Source organism: Channa argus, chromosome 21 (assembly GCF_033026475.1).
Source record: "Channa argus isolate prfri chromosome 21, Channa argus male v1.0, whole genome shotgun sequence".
Taxonomy (NCBI): Eukaryota; Metazoa; Chordata; class Actinopteri; order Anabantiformes; family Channidae; genus Channa; species Channa argus.
The window spans coordinates 15,332,625-15,348,677 of NC_090217.1; the positions used below are offsets into that span (position 1 = coordinate 15,332,625).

Sequence of the window (16,053 nt, forward strand, 5' to 3'; positions counted from 1 at the left end):
TAAATAGAAACCAGTGTCTTGAGTCAGAAGCAGTCCAACAGCACCTTCTAACATTTTCAGAGTAAAAAGTCCAGTGGGTTTGTGTGCGAGTGCTTGTGAATGCGATTTACAGTCTATGCTCAATATCCATCAGATTTATTTTCTGAATGCTATAACAGATGATGCATTATTCCTTTATTCATTATTTTCATTCTCTACAATGTCCATAAGGTCATTTACGGTAGAATTAGCAATTTGGTAATTCTTGTAGAGCTGGGTAACGTGGCCAACGATTTTTAATTTACTTTTTTCTGTCTCAGTGAACTCTAGACAAACCATGTTTAATAAATAGATTTATTGCAAGAACAAACTAAAGAAAAAAAACTCTCAAAATGTATATTTGCTTTCAAAGTATGTTTTTCTATATGTGACCATCAAATTCATATCCAGATATCCAGAACCACCTGGAGGCTTGTTAAATGCAATACATGGTTTAATGAGTCACATCAGTTTTGTAAAGATTCAAGAAGGCTGATGTGTATCTACTTTAATTTGACTATTAAATGTTTTCAGCCTCATCTAGTAAAAAAAATTTTTTTTACTAATGCATCTGACACATTATTTAAAAGAAATTGTAACTCAGCCCTATTCATGAAGTCTCACAGTTTATGATGAATGACACAGTAAGGAAACTGAAGTCTAAATGATAAACAGAAGCTGCAGGTGTACAGGATCAACTTTTAACGTCTCCATACATAAGGCCTAGAGGGACAAGCTTAATATTTGGGTCAGATGGAAGCAAATTAACACTTGGATGGTTTTAAGCTGTCATCTAATGTATTTGCAAGGAGATGGTGTTAATTCACGCTGTAAAGCATTCATTCAATGGCCGACCTTGTAAAAGGAAAGCCTCCTTTAGAGAAAAGGCTATCTCTCTGTGGCTTGCAATTATATCCTAAATATGTACAAGCTGTGGTTCCTTGAAGTGTGGACTCTTCTCAACAGGCATCGCCTGTTTTTGTAGTTGGCAGGATGCAACTTGCGGTGTAAAGGTCCCTCAACTCAAAAAAGCCTTGTTTTTTTTTTTTTTTTAATTAGGTAATGCTGCTAACCACTGAACTCCCACGATATCAAGATTGACCAAACTGATAGAAAAGGCAAAAGAAATGTTTGTCATGTTTAACTTTCCCAAGGGCACAACTGCTTTGACCACATTGAGTAGCAGACAATAGAACATCTATATAGTACAGTCTCTATGTGGCAGTGACAGAGTTGATATTATTCAGTTGTTTTAATCACTCATCCATCACGTTATGAGCCATGTCTCAGATGTGAAGGCAATCGACTGTTCCATAGTGAGTTCTACATTCAGGTTTCCACCAACTAACTGTCAACAGCCCAACTTTGACAGCAATTTCCTGATTGGCTCTGCTATCAATAAATGTTCTTGCAAGTATTGACAAACCAAACCACCATCGCCTGTCCCTGCTAAATCCAAGCAAAAATATCTGTCCGGACGTTGGCAATAGTTGTTTTAAATGCCTGCGTGCAGGTCCAGCAGGGGGCAATGGACTCCCACACATTGAGACAGCGAGGGCATGTGGGCACACAGGCAGCTGACCAAGAAGCCAGGAGTCTGTACTGGAGTGATCCAGGTCTGTGAATAACACAGTACTGATGACAGTGGCTGTTTGCAGCTGTGTGATCATTCATTACTTCTAATGCCTTGTCAGGTTCCTGCCTTTTGCACTTGGATTATTTTGGAGGGAAAACCTGTCTCTTTATTGGAGTGATAATACACACATTTCCCTAAACGGTTGGAGGGAAATCACGATAGCCTTGTGGTTTCTGTTTGCTGGGCTGTCGCGTGCTACTCAAGTAAGAGAGGACAAATGTTTCTCCTCATGCATGTATGAAAAAGGGGAAGTGCAGATGCAAACAGCTGCAGTCTAACCCCCTTTCTCTCCTCCCATTTCACCATCCGTCTTTACCCACAGCCTTTTTTCTTTTTTTTTTTTTTCCCTTCCTTGCTCATGCCCAGACAGCCATTGATGATGCTGCAGTTGGGAGTGGGGCCTATCTCTCCCGCTTTTTCACACTCTTCACACACACTCTTTCTCTCTCTCTCTCTCTCTCTCTCTCTCTCTCTCTCTCTCTCTCTCTCTCTCTCTCTCTCTCTCTCTCTCTCTCTCTCTCTCTCTCTCTCTCTCTCTCTCTCTCTCTCTCTCTCTCTCTCTCTCTCTCTCTCTCTCTCTCTCTCTCTCTCTCTCTCTCTCTCTCTCTCTCTCTCTCTCTCTCTCCACACAAATGAAGCCTGGGTGTATTTATAGTCCAGTGTGTCACCCAGCAGCCAGCGGACTGGGGATTACCTTGGCCAGGATGAACAAGCGGGGCCTCATTCAGAAACAGCCGCGTGCACGCTTGCTCGGTGACTCACGGCCACACAGGCAGAGTTCACCACACTTTTGCTGCTGAGGTATATTAGTACTTTCGTGTTTATATGTGTTAGGCAGGTGGATGTTTCTGTATTATTAAGAGTTGGTCATGTCCAAGGAAGCCGGAATTGGAAGTTGCACGGTGAATATTTTGCCAAGCTGAGTGCAAAGTTGTCAATGTTGTTTTAATGTCGGAACACAGATGTTCATGTTGCAGCCAGTTCACTTGAGATGAGAAAATTGTATTCGATTAGCCACATTTAAATATCTGTGTTACAAGCACTTTAAAATAACCTGACTGTATAATTAGAATATTTGTTTTTAAAACTTGTGCAGATCTCATGCCTTAAAATAAGCTGTTGTGAAGAATAATCATTTCCAGAACACTATTTTCATTATGACGGTAGATAATTCTGTCTCACATCGTACAAAGAGATGCTTATTACAGGTTGTTCAGTGCTCGTTTTTAGCTTCTTTTCCTTAGTTGACCTAATGCTATAGTAGGCCCAGGTAGGTGAAAGTGGTCGACTTTGCTGACTTTGTCGAGACCGAAAACAACTTTTAAAGCAGCAGAGTCAGGTGACAGCTCACCCTTTGAGCTGTTAAGTTTATTCTCAGAAAAAAAAAAAAACCTTTGCATTTTAGTTTGGTGTGTTGAATCCTGATGTAGATTTGTTTTATCGTAAGTTAAAGTTAGACGCAAAATGAAACATCTCTAGTACAAGTGCTCCAGTGCTATGGGAGGCACTGTGACGGCTTTTTCCTTATTGACTTTGTGTTGACAGTGCTTGGATGTCTGGGTGAAGCTCTTGTCTGGTCAGCAACAGTTGCTATCATGTAGTCATGGAATGTAGCCATTTGTTCATCAGTATAATTTGAGTTAATATAGTTTGAGCATAAAATTTTAAGTGGTATCTTTTTAAAAAGTCGTTTTCAGGGTTTATACAGGTGAAACCCTTAAATGCTTGAACTTACAACTAATGTTGTGTTTTCAAGGTCTGAAATATGCTTGGATTTTGGAGAAAGTGCTTGAAACAGTGACTCTTTCACAATAAATAGCAGTGTGACGTAGAGTAGTTAGTTTGATTAGTAGGTGGAGAAATAAACTATTCTAAAATTAAAACGTGTGACTGTGATCGGTAGTCTGTTTACATGCGTGACCCTGCCCCCCCCCCCCCCCCCCCCAAGTCGGACATGAATGCGCCAACATGCCGGGAGGTTTTCGTTTTTATGAGCGCCGGCTCGAATAGAAAAATACAATGCATGGATAAAACGAGGACCAAATCCACGCATGGCCGTCTGCAGAAAAGACCTACAGCTTTTTACCACAGGAGAGTCCGCGCTTTCAGGTCACATGAAAGGTGTGTTGGAGTAACGTTAGATCCACGTTAAGGTGTTTATGCTAACCGCTAGCTGGCGACTTCGCAAGTGAAACGATTGAGAGGCGCCGTGTGTGTTAGTGTGGCAGTGCTTGTATTGCATGTCAATTATGACCTGCTCATTTATGGAATATGGCATGAATGTATACTCAGCGTTACTGCGGCGAATCGCATTCTCGTAAATCGTACTTAGGAGTTATGTTTCTTGTAATTACGAGATACTGTACTTGGGCATCTCAGAAATATGAGAACGTTTCAGAACTTGACTTAGATAAATCGGGTTTTTAGGACGTCTTCAGTATAACAGTAGTTCTGAGACACGTTTCAATACTTCCAAAACTCTGTAGTAAAACACAGTTGCCGATAAATAATTCGGCGGTTTTAATTTTGACAAAATGTCAACAAATAGTTTGTAAAATGAGCCTCGCTTTAGACTAAAAAGCCAGATTCAAATAGCAGGCGACAGTGTGACTCTTCGTATCCATGGCAACACGATACGTGTAGAAGTTGGTCACTCGAGTTACGTTATTAACGTTTAAATTCACATTCTCTAAAATTCTATGTCGAAAATGAAGCACGCGAATTTGTATCTAAGATCATATGCAGTAACTCTTTGAATTGACATGGAAAGTGCTTGAAAAGTAAATTTAACTTTTTAAAAGGGGCATGAACCCTGCATTTTATCAATTCATAGCCCTAGTTTATTTAAGAAATGTGAAGGAATTAATAGTTTTACTTTCAGTGAGATAAAAGTGCTGTTACAGGCACATTAGACATCCCCATGCGTTAGGCATCTCTATAAAGTCAAGTGTATTGGCTTCCAATGTGATATTAAATTGCAAAGTATGGCAATTGCTGTTTGAGCAAATCATCTTCTTGATGATGCATACATGCCAGTAAAATGTATTCACATTTTAATTATTTTACAGCATTGAATCATGATTGATTAATTTAATTTGACATAAAAGTTATCTGAAAGAAAATGTCTAGAAAATAATGTGAATGTATTGGAAAATGGAAAGTTGGCAATTGCACAGATATTGTTTAAAGTGACCTAAGTCTTCACCAGTTGGTTAAATCAGAGATCACCTGAATGTGTACATGTGTTCTAGTATAAATACACCTGTGTCTGGAAGATCGAGTTACTACGTAATCAGTATCCTGGGCAAAATCTACATCATGAAGACAAAACAAGATTAATAACAAATTGGTGATTCTAATTTAAAAACAATCTTCAGACTTTTATTGCTCCTTTACCTGTTTTTAGACCTGCACAAGAACACTGAATTTATCGAACCTTTACCTTGCATATGAGACACAGATGTCATGTCAGATAGCCTGGACATTATGGGAAATTTTTCTCATACTTTGTAGTATCTTTCCTCCTCCACCAGGGAACTGGAGTTGCATACGAAACCCACCGGGTTTTTTTTTGTTTTTTGTTTTTTTTTAATCATGTTATTAGTCCTGCTTCGATGTGCTGAGAACAGAACACATGTACTGTGATTTCTGCAGCATACATTTTGTCATGCCATGCCTTCTGCACACTCTACCCAGGTACCATCTCTTGCCTGACTTAAGCACAGTATTTCTAACGAGTGGGGACACGTCTGACATGGAAAATCTCCTGTTGTGTGCTACATGTGTGAAAGAGCAACTTCGGACAGTGTAGACCCAATTATCCAGACATAGTCCTTTAGCATATGGGAATAAATGCTTTTTTTAACATTAATTTAGCAGTACTTTTGTTGACTTTGTAACGTTCAAGCTGATTTGCTGTTTATTCACACAACTGATGTGTTTGTTTATATCATGTCTTGATTGCTGATGTCTAGTTTCACAGAGTGTATAACCAAAATGAATGAGAACAAAAGATTTGGTGATGGATTTTATTGGCTGTAGGTGTTTGATCAACTTGTACGGAACACTATCAGAACACATCCATAGTTTTCTCTCACTTTCACATTTGTTCATTTAATTTTCTAACGAACCAGAGGTCTTTAAAATGTACAATAAATTGAAGTGAATTTATAGAACCTGAATTTAATAGTACACTACAGAACATGACAGCAGAACATCTTACTTAGAGAGAGTTACAAAAGCAAAAGAAACAAAGAATGAAAAATGTCAAACTTGACACTTTTCTGTTTTCATGTTTTTGTTGTAATTTGGAACAAGAGAAAGTGGATACTATTGCTTAGTAGACTATAATGGGGGGCTTTTGTCCTGATAGTAAGTGTGGAGTTAATAGCTGTTATCACTTAAATTTCAAAACCACTGAGACTGTCAGTGGTTAGTTTTTATGAGTAGGAGTTTGTACACAATATCACAGAGGAATAAAAAAACATCAGCTTTCATCAAGGCTTCCAACAGAAGCTTTGATGGAAATGAGGGAAATATGTCTGCATACATTAAATAAACTCGTGTCACTCAAGGCGTGGGAAGAAAGTAGAGCATGAAGTTTTCACTGATTTCAGTCTTGGTTCATCATCTGTTTCTTTTCCTTCCATGCAGATACTTGGAGAAGTATGAGAAAGTCCACCACTTCGGTGAGGATGATGAAGAAACGCAGCCAGGGAATCCCAAAGCCTCTCTTCCAATTGGTGCAATTCCCAACTCTTATAACTACCAGCAACACATTGTATCAGGTAAACAGAGACACCAGAAGCTCTCACTGTGTTCACAAGTACACTAAACACACAAGTTTCTGACTCAAGCACGTCTGTATCAGATACATGGCTTCAGTTTCTGTTTGCGTACTTTTTCTGTCTCGCTTCTTTTCCTTCTGTCTTTTCGTCTACTTCTCTGCAGCCTTTGACCAACTCAGACACTTAATCCTCACGCAGATGTCATTCTAGCAAAGCATCACTTCATCAGTGTCATGTGTTTGTCTCCATGTGTGTGAGATGCATGGGAGACTGGTCAAGCACATGGATAGAAATGTGTCTCAACAGCAGCTCTTTGTTTCAAGGATTTTCAAGTTGGTAGAATTATTTCACAAATACGAGGAGGAAGGAAGGAATTATTTTGAATTTAATGTGTCTACTAGTGTTACAAGCTGTATGGTTTTCACTTCTTTTAAGAAACGTGCTTTGTTATAAAACATGTCATTTCGTGTGGTAGAGTGGAGCATCGCTGCATTTTGTTTCTCTAATGTGACTTGATTCCTTGCACTTGGGTATGAATTTTAAATAAGCAGTCTAACATTTTGGGAAAGGCAATAATTCACTTTCTTACCAATGGGTTAGATGAGATTAATCCCACGGTTATTTGTCCACAGCAATTACAAGCCTGCAGCCTGCACTACAACATAGTAGAAACACTTCAAATGGATTGAAACGGGTTGTTACATTTCTGTCAAAATGTAACGAAAACTATATCAGAAACTCACTGATGAACGTATTCTCACACAGTGTGTTTAGTGAAGATGTATATAAAAAAAAAATGCTATATTACAACAGCTTATTTCCTGGCTGAGAGCAGTTGGAGCAGTTTTTTGTCCTCAGCACTTTGGCTGTGCTGTGTTATCATTGACCATGAGAGATGCTTCTAGGTGGGTTTTCTTACCTTTTGATAAAACTAAGCTACCAGGATGCTGGCTCCAGCTGCATATTTTATCGTATAGACTTGTGTAGTATCAGTTTTCCACATCCAACTCTTGCCAAGAGAGCAAATAAGCAAACAATTGCTCAACATTGAACTATTCCCTTAACAAGTTAAAGCTCGGCTACACTTTGGGCTCTTTAAAACAGAACCTACCCAAGAAGTAAATTGGATCTGTTTGAAATTGGATTTCATTTTTTCTATCTGTAGGTACATTTGTACCTTTTGGTCAGGTTGTTGTGTTAACCTAAAGTAAAAATTTCCGTATTTCATAACGGCACATAATGTCCATGGTGAATCTACTCTTTCCCTGACCGTTTATTTGACAAAGTTGTAACACTAAATACCAAAAATCCTAACTACCTCTTCAGGCCATTTGATTAATCTGCCTCAATAGTGCTTTTCACGTGACGAAAACGTGCTTAGTTTAGAGGCAAAAAGTAATGACAAACCTGGTTAAGGAACATAACTATGCTTTCAGTTTTTTAACCACTTAATTATCTTGTTCTCTGTACTTCACTTTTTTCCCTTTTTAGTACACGCAGTGCTGGAATTCTGCTGTACGATTACACACACTTTTAATGGTTCCTGCAAATATAGCACTTATATTGAGGTAAACTCTTTCACACATCGACAGCATTGTCAAACAAATAAAATATTTTTACCCCTTTTTAGGGTTTTCATGCTTGCTCTCCTCTCTCCTGTTAGTATCATTTGCTGTCATAGATCATATTGTTTCTGTGGTGCAATGTAAAACAAATTCAACTGAAGTGAAAGTTGCTCATTTAAAAAAGAAAAACCAACAACACTGAAACCCAAAATTAGCAGCACAAACACCAGTGCCGGTGATGCTAACATTTTAGCTACGCACAATTGTTCAAACTATATAGCAAAGCTTTCTGGCTGAACTATAGTGTCTGTTTCGTCATCGAAAAAAATGAAAAGATATGTGTGGTCATGTTAGTATAATCTCAACCTTTATCAGCTTCACCTGTGTTATTATTTCTCTTCATAGCAAAGGTTACTTCACGGCTCTTAACACAGCTCTGCTGCTGCACAGACTGCTCACTGATCATCACTGTTGCCTGTGAATATGACCACTACTCACATCTAATCAACATGACTAATGTTTATTCGCTGTCCTAGACTGATGACGGGTCAAAATGAAACTTGCTGTTGTCTGTGTGTGTGCTCCCTGCAAGTCAGTGGGAAAACAGGCTTCAGAGCACCTATGTTTTATACAGCCACACATTGCGTATTAGTCAAGATGCTCTGTAACACTGATGGGAAATCAGTGTGAACTAGCTTATTGTAGTAGTTTCAAACTTATTGGGACATCTTATCTTCTTCTCTTGTAAAACAATCAGCCGCTTAGACATTTCCTTCATCAGTTAAAGTTTTATTCTTGGTTCAGTACATCAGGTTGCTCCACTGTTGCGTAGTTCAGATTCAGCACCTAATGAAACCAAAAGCTGTTGTGCCGATGTCAGCCAGCTGTTAGTGTGTTAACACGTTTAACCAACGTGATAGCCAATTCTATTTCCTGCTATCTAAAAAGCTCATTTATTCTAGGTATACTGAGCATCTTTGGCACAAACAGCTTTGAGCATCAGTTATGTTTAGTCCTCATCAATTTCCCAGTTTGTAGCTACAGGTTGCAAACGTCAGTTATGCTGCCACTGTAACTATATGTTCTCAACCAATTTTTAAGTTTTACTCATTAAAAAAAAAAGAGAGCAGACCAAACATGCAAACATGGAGTTTAATTTGCATTACTCTAAAACATCACGCTACAGTTTACACATTATTAGCGCTGGATCAGTCCATAGACCAATAATGGGAATGACTCATCACATATGTAGGGTACATAAATGACAGTAAGAGAGACGAATCCCTTAAGCCAGAGTGGAGCAGTGAAACGCAATCTGGGGTAAGAATAGGACTAGGTATAACCTGTAGTAAAGCATTTAAAGGGGGTATTTCCCCCTCCTCCTGCACATTCTGAAATAAAAAACACAGTGACTCATAATATTTTCATTTTTATCTTAAGCATGGCTGTGTTTAGTTCAAGGCTATGAAGCATTCAGCAATATTCAGTGCCATTTTTCTTGGAAGTTGCCTACACACCTCTGCGTTGATGAATACCTTTTTAAACCCGAGCATGTTGGTACTTTAATGATGAAACGGCAGCCTCTGAGTAACCACATCACATTTCACATTCTGTGTTTTTTTTGAGCAGCTGATCAAGGCCAACGCTTTGTCTGTATTGTCCAGCCCTGTGAATGGGGGGCTGTCTATTAACCTCAGAGGTGTGTTGTAATGTTGACCTCTGAGCTAATTGACTGCTATTGATAAACGGAAAAAGAAAGTCCTTTTTGGTTTTCACACCACCCGATTTTTTAGATTAGAGCCTCTAGCTTTTTAGTCAAAGCATTCTTTCTATCAGCCTTCTGCTTGCTAAGATAATTGAATCCAAAACACAACTATAGTGGGGGGAAAGAAAGACACACAACATACAGTGCTGATCTTAATTTGTGGCTTTTACGTCTTTGTCATTCACTACTGTGATGAGTCATTGAAGAACACAATAACGTCCCTCCATCATTTGACATTGCAGTCGTTCCCTTGTTTGGGGTGATGATGCTTCACTAATGCTCCGGTGGAGCAGGCCTTTTTGGGATGTGAACCTTTGCAGGCAGAGCCAAGAGAAAAGAATCCAAGATGAAAAGAATCATCTTTTAACGGCATTTATACATTACCAGTAGATGATAAGGCAATTTTATCAAAGATCTGAGCATATTGGTACACTTCTGAGCTTTATCATCGCATCTTTCCAATATACTATTGGTTGTCTGGCTCGCAACTTTTTTTTACTTTTATTCTCACCACTTTCATAATATAACTTTCAACAACACGAAGAAGTGACTGCACTACCCACTGTACCTAGACTGTCCAATCTGTGACTTGCTTGTGGACATATCTGAGCATTATTGTGGCCTGTTTTATTTATTAAATTAATAAACAACCCTAATTTTTTTTAGAAGCAAGCTTGTGACTCTAGGGTCACTAGTTCAGTCCCCCAGATCATCCCCATCTGATTGGGACAAGAGGCAAGGCCCTGCTCCAGGCATGAATGTTATACTTGATGAAACTAATCTGTACAAATAAAGGTCAAATGGACTTGTGTCAATGACCTACTTACACAAAGACGAGCGGGACATTTTTTTTGTGTAAAAATCAACTACTTATTGCTCCCTTGTGGACAAACTGTGATGGTGAAACAATTTACTCAAAGTTAGTGTGACATTTCTCTAACAGAAGCTTGTAATTTATTGGCCTGGCTTTACACTGATGCTGATGTGTATATATGCAATTATCAAATATTGATCGATATATCTCCCTGGCAGAATCATTGTTCTAGCTTTATTAGAGTCCTTTTGAAAGTGGACCCTTCCACTTCCCCAGACTCTCACTCGTAATGTAACGAGGGATGTGGTTAGAAAGGCAGGTTGAAATTGTGCTTTGTTAGCTTGGCAAACTCACTGATGGTTAATTATTTTACAATTACTGTAGAAATGTCACGCTCAGCTTTGGTCTGCCCTGTCGTCATGTTTTGGTTGTAGGTGCGAGAGGAACGTTTATTAATTCACTCTGTTCATAAAGCCTTGTCTGTCATGTGGCCTGTTGTACATTGGTCCTCTGACTCTGCTGTTGGAGGACAAGCACAGACCAGCAGGATTTGAATGGAGGTGTTGTTGCTGTAATAGCAGCATGGACTGTATTACATTTGCCTGCGCAAACCTTTTAAAACATGGAAATCAAATTCACTCAGCAGGACTCCTCTCTGCTATATGATTGGTTTCCACAGCCAGCAGTCTAGAAAGATTCTGGAGCAAATTAAAAAGTCCACTGAATAATAACATTCAAGTCATGAATCTTTTCCCACACAGACCTCTGGTATTAAAAATTAGATGTATTTTAATTATGAAAAACCATTCGTGGAGGTTGACTGAATTGGAGACAAACACTATTAACAGTTAGTGAACATTCATGTTCCTCATTCAGACGAGACATGGCTCATCAAACTAATTTCAACTAAAGGCTGCTTTCACTGAACAGCGTAATGCTCACTTTGGTTTTCCACAACACTAGTAATGTGGGTATTGGGATTTTTAATTTTTTTCCTGCAGCTCTATGGCTAAATACATTGATTGTCCAGTTAGGCACAGCAAGTCCATCAAGCTTGTGTTTTCTCCAGATGTTGGAGCAGTGTGCCTAAAGCTGTAAATGTTATTTCGAGAGTTTTGTGCACGGTGCTCGTTTTGACTTTGGATCAGGACAACTTGCAAGAAAAGGATTGCAAAAAAAGTTCAGCACTAGTACTGCGGGTATTGGGATTTTTCTGCAACTCTCTCGATACAATTTACAAATTAATTTTTATAACCCACGCTCTCCTACAGTGCCTGTCTAGTCCTGTTTTCTTTATTCTTTTTTTCACTTTACTTATTCATTTATACACATCTCTGCTTTAAAGACCTTAGAGTACATGTTTTATTTCTCACTCATGTTTAACAACAAAATAAATCTGTTTGTGTTAATATGTATAGTAACCCTGAGATACTTGCACATCTTTCTTTTTCCCTAGACTATCTTCGCCAAAGCTATGGTCTGTCGACGGATTTTGTTCCACCGTGTGACTACAACAAACTGGTGCTGTCTCTCCTTTCGGGCCTACCCAATGAAGTGGATTTTGCTGTTAATGTTTGCACTCTGCTTTCCAACGAGAGCAAGCATGCCATGCAGCTCGACAAGGACCCAAAACTGGTCACGTTGCTGCTGGCACACGCCGGCGTATTCGATGACTGTACGTTCCCAACCTCAATCCGATCGCACTCCTTAGTTCTGTTGTTAAACATTAAAATAGAAAAACAAACGTAACATTTTTTTTTTCACACCTAATTTGTTTCTTTATCAAGCAACAGATAGTTGAGTCTCTATATTTAGTGTGCACATGCAAATTTCAGAGTTGAAAGTAGTATTATGAATTGAGATGTCCACAGTGAATTTTTAGTACAATCGTTAATTCTTGCAATCCCAACTTTCCCAACTTTATTCAGGAAACCACAGTTTTTATTTTAATTGTGCTGCCGTTGAAAAGACCAATGCTGGGGTTAGGGGTTGCACCTCATTTCTCATCTCTTTGTACCAAGATCAGAGCTTCTCTGTTCTTAGCATCTACTAAATATAAATTGTGTTTTGGGATTTAAAGAACAAGGGAAAAGAGACAAATAGACTGAGCTTAAACTCTGATGTTCGACTCTAACCCTCCTCTTTGCCTTTGTAGCACTAGGCAGCTTCTCCGTGGTATTTGGGACAGACTGGAAGGAGAAAACCTCTCGGGACTTTGCTAGGGTAAAAAAAAAAATTACAATGTTTAATATGACTTTTTTTTATTTAAATATATATATATTCTGCTTTCACTCAGAACACACAGGACATGTTTTATTTTTACAGTGTTAATCCTGGCTAACAACATAGCTTTACCGAGATGCAGTTATTATTATTTAAAGCTTCCATAGATTTGTAAACTGTTCATCGTGTTCATGAACAATAAATGACACATTCGATGCAATAGTAACTTGAAATAAAAGAGATTTGAACATTTTTGTCTAATTTAAAACTAACTTGTCTGTAAGTATTTTATTAAATGCACCGCTGACATTTTCTCTCCTGCAGTTCTGGAAGGAAGTGGTGGAGGATGCTGAAGTCAGGGAGCTGATCTGGGACAAGAGCAGTCCAGCACAAGGTACTGTAAACATGCATGGTGCTAAAAGCCACAGAAAGCAATAAAAATGGTACACAGTTGTGTATTCCCACAGCGTGTTTATTGACACCTAAAATGCTATTGCAAGCTCCAGTGTGCAGTTTTATTGACTGACTTCCTCTGTGTAATAGCTGTCTTCTTTATACTAAAGGTCCCAAACATGCATTTCACTTTCTCATTTCAAGTAGTTATATAAAGGAATCCTAGCAGAAGACTAAATAAATAGATGCAATATGTATATGCCACCATTAACGGATCACACCTTTTTAAGAATGTTGTCTGTATAGGACATCACAAAGCGATAGACTGTAATAGATGCAGAATTGTACCAAGCAGTTCTTCTTGTAGCATGTGATTGTGTGAGTTAGACACTGATTGTATCCCTGTTAAACAATATGTGCTCACACCCTCATCTAAGTACTTCCTCATGCCTTCTTTACAGATGGTACGTCGTGTGAGGAGCGCTGGCAGAGCCTCTTCCACCCACCGCGGAATCCGGGTATCAGTGACATGGAGGCCCAGCGGGTGCTGCAGATTGCCATTATCCTGCGAAACCTCTCATTCGAGGAGGCCAATGTCAAGCTACTGGCGGCCAACCGAACGTGCCTGCGCTTCCTTTTGCTCTGTGCCCACTGTAACCTCATCTCTCTCAGACAGCTCGGACTTGACACTTTAGGGAATGTGGCTGCCGAGGTGAGTCTGGTTTTGGGTTACCATTTAGAGCGCTTGTTTTAGGTTTGGCCAAAGTTAAAATCTGTTGCTCGGGGGCAGTTCAGTTTGGTCATGTAGTGAAAGGGAATTTTGATGAGAGAGAGCGTTTTCCAAATGTAGGTTACCGTAACAACAAAAACATCTTCTCTACTCTAATTGTTTGACCTGGAGCTTGACTGGAGTCAGTTCCGTCAAAACATAGTATATAAGTGTTTTTGGGGAAAAAAAACACTAATATTGATTGTCCAATTGTAGCAGTAACTAGGCACAGCAAGAGTTTGGTGCATGGTGTCCTGATTCCAAGTCAAAAGAGCTGTGGGCTAAGTACTACCCACTACAGAGGCAAAGGAGTGCATTGTTCATTAAATATTAAATGTTTATGGGGCTATAGTTTGCATTTAAAAAGTCGAGCTTTCATCCATCACACCCTTGGTGACCAAATCATGCAGCTCGTGTTGTTCGGCAGTTCTGTAGGGCAGAAATCAAAAACGACTAAAGAAAATGACTGATAATTCTGTTAAGCCTGAATAAATTAAGCTCCATTTGTTAGGATAAAATGCATGTAGATATGTCCTTCCTATTTTTAGACACAGTATGCATAGGGTCCCTGATACAATCAGCTAAGCCTCTGATGTAATTAATTGAACGGTTGTGTTTGAGAAATTTGAACATGTTCTTCAGATGTGATGCTTAAATGCCTTGTTGTATTATAAGTATGATATAAGTAAAATAAATACTACTCAAACACCTTCTTTTTACTATAATAATAATAATAATGAAGAGGACAGTCTTTCCACTCTATAAGATATTTGTTTGTTCTGCTTGCTAGCTGACTTGCTGGATTGCAGCATCATTAAATGAATACTGTCTGGCTTCTTGTATAGCTCCAGCTGGATCCTGTTGACTTTCGGACGACCCATCTGATCTTTCACACCATCACCAAATGCTTGATGTCCAGGGACCGGTTTCTCAAAATGAGAGGTGAGCAATTGACTTGGTACCATAAGTCACATGTTGCCAGGGCAATCTTTGGCCTGATACAGGTGTAGTAGTTTGGTTTTCTCTGCTTTTTTAGTGTGATCTTAACGTGTTTGTGTCTGTGTTCTTAGCCATGGAGATCCTTGGTAACCTCAGCAAGGCAGAGGACAATGGTGTGCTAATCTGTGAGTATGTGGACCAGGACTCCTACAGGGAGGTAATGATGCTCCTCACCCTGCCTGACCTTATGCTCCTTATGGCCTCCTTGGAGGTGCTATACCTACTAGCTCAGCTGGGAGAGGTCCCCTGCAGCAAGATCGCCTCTGTCGACCACAGCATAGGTATGATTGTGACTTGTTTTAATTTTAATGTCTTAGTTTTGGTTCATTTGTCTTAAGTTAGATCAGGGCCTGAATTCTAATACCATATCAGCTTAGAGTTTCGGTCACTCATGAGTAACTTTCTCCGATGACCCTGTCTCTCATCTCCCTTTTTAAAATCTTTGGGGTTAGATTGTAAGCTTTAGTAATTAGCTCAAATCTTATTGCTTGTTTCATCCAAGGTACTCTGAGCTAATCTTTTCTTCTGTTTCCCTCTGTTCAGACCTCTTGGTGCGATTAGTATCGGTTGACCTTCATACGTTTGGACCAGACGCCCTAACAGCGGTGCGGTTGATTGAGCATCAGGCCAATGCCGACCAGGCAGCTGAGGTTCGGCCGCATTTAGTAGAGCAGGTACCTGCAGCGGTGCAGGGAGCACCAGCAACTGGTAAGTGTCTCTACATCGCAGCCATCGATTAGTCGCACTTCTTGGGTTCTTCTTCTTGACTTCTTGACCCTTTTGGATATCTGGGTTTGGGGGGGGGGTCTTGCTAGTTCATGGGTGGCCAACTAGGTTTCTCGAGAGCTACAGCCTGGTTGTTTTTCAACTATCCCTGCCCTACCCAATGCTGAATGACTGAACACAACACACCCAGGTAATCAGAAGTGGGAAGATGAGGGTTGTACATGGATAGTTGAACAACAACCAGGGCCACAGTTATCACCTGTGTTCTAGGCAAACCACAAAGATGGTGTGGGCAGAGGTCATATGAAACATTTCCTTTCCTTCCTTTCTGCTCCTTCTCGCACTTGCATCTCGTGAA

At 39.5% G+C, this 16,053-nt stretch overlaps 1 protein-coding gene across 2 annotated transcripts in view; it reads left to right on the top strand.

The window, feature by feature from the left end:
- Window positions 1-16,053, top strand: part of arid2 (AT-rich interactive domain 2) — a 35,064-nt gene that overhangs the window by 6,677 nt on the left and 12,334 nt on the right. For both annotated transcript variants that reach the window (XM_067490812.1, XM_067490811.1), the window contains exons 4-11: window positions 6,308-6,441; window positions 12,042-12,260; window positions 12,741-12,808; window positions 13,133-13,202; window positions 13,663-13,913; window positions 14,816-14,912; window positions 15,041-15,250; window positions 15,513-15,677. In XM_067490812.1, coding sequence (XP_067346913.1) covers window positions 6,308-6,441; window positions 12,042-12,260; window positions 12,741-12,808; window positions 13,133-13,202; window positions 13,663-13,913; window positions 14,816-14,912; window positions 15,041-15,250; window positions 15,513-15,677 — 1,214 coding nt within the window. The remainder of the gene's footprint in view (window positions 1-6,307; window positions 6,442-12,041; window positions 12,261-12,740; window positions 12,809-13,132; window positions 13,203-13,662; window positions 13,914-14,815; window positions 14,913-15,040; window positions 15,251-15,512; window positions 15,678-16,053) is intronic.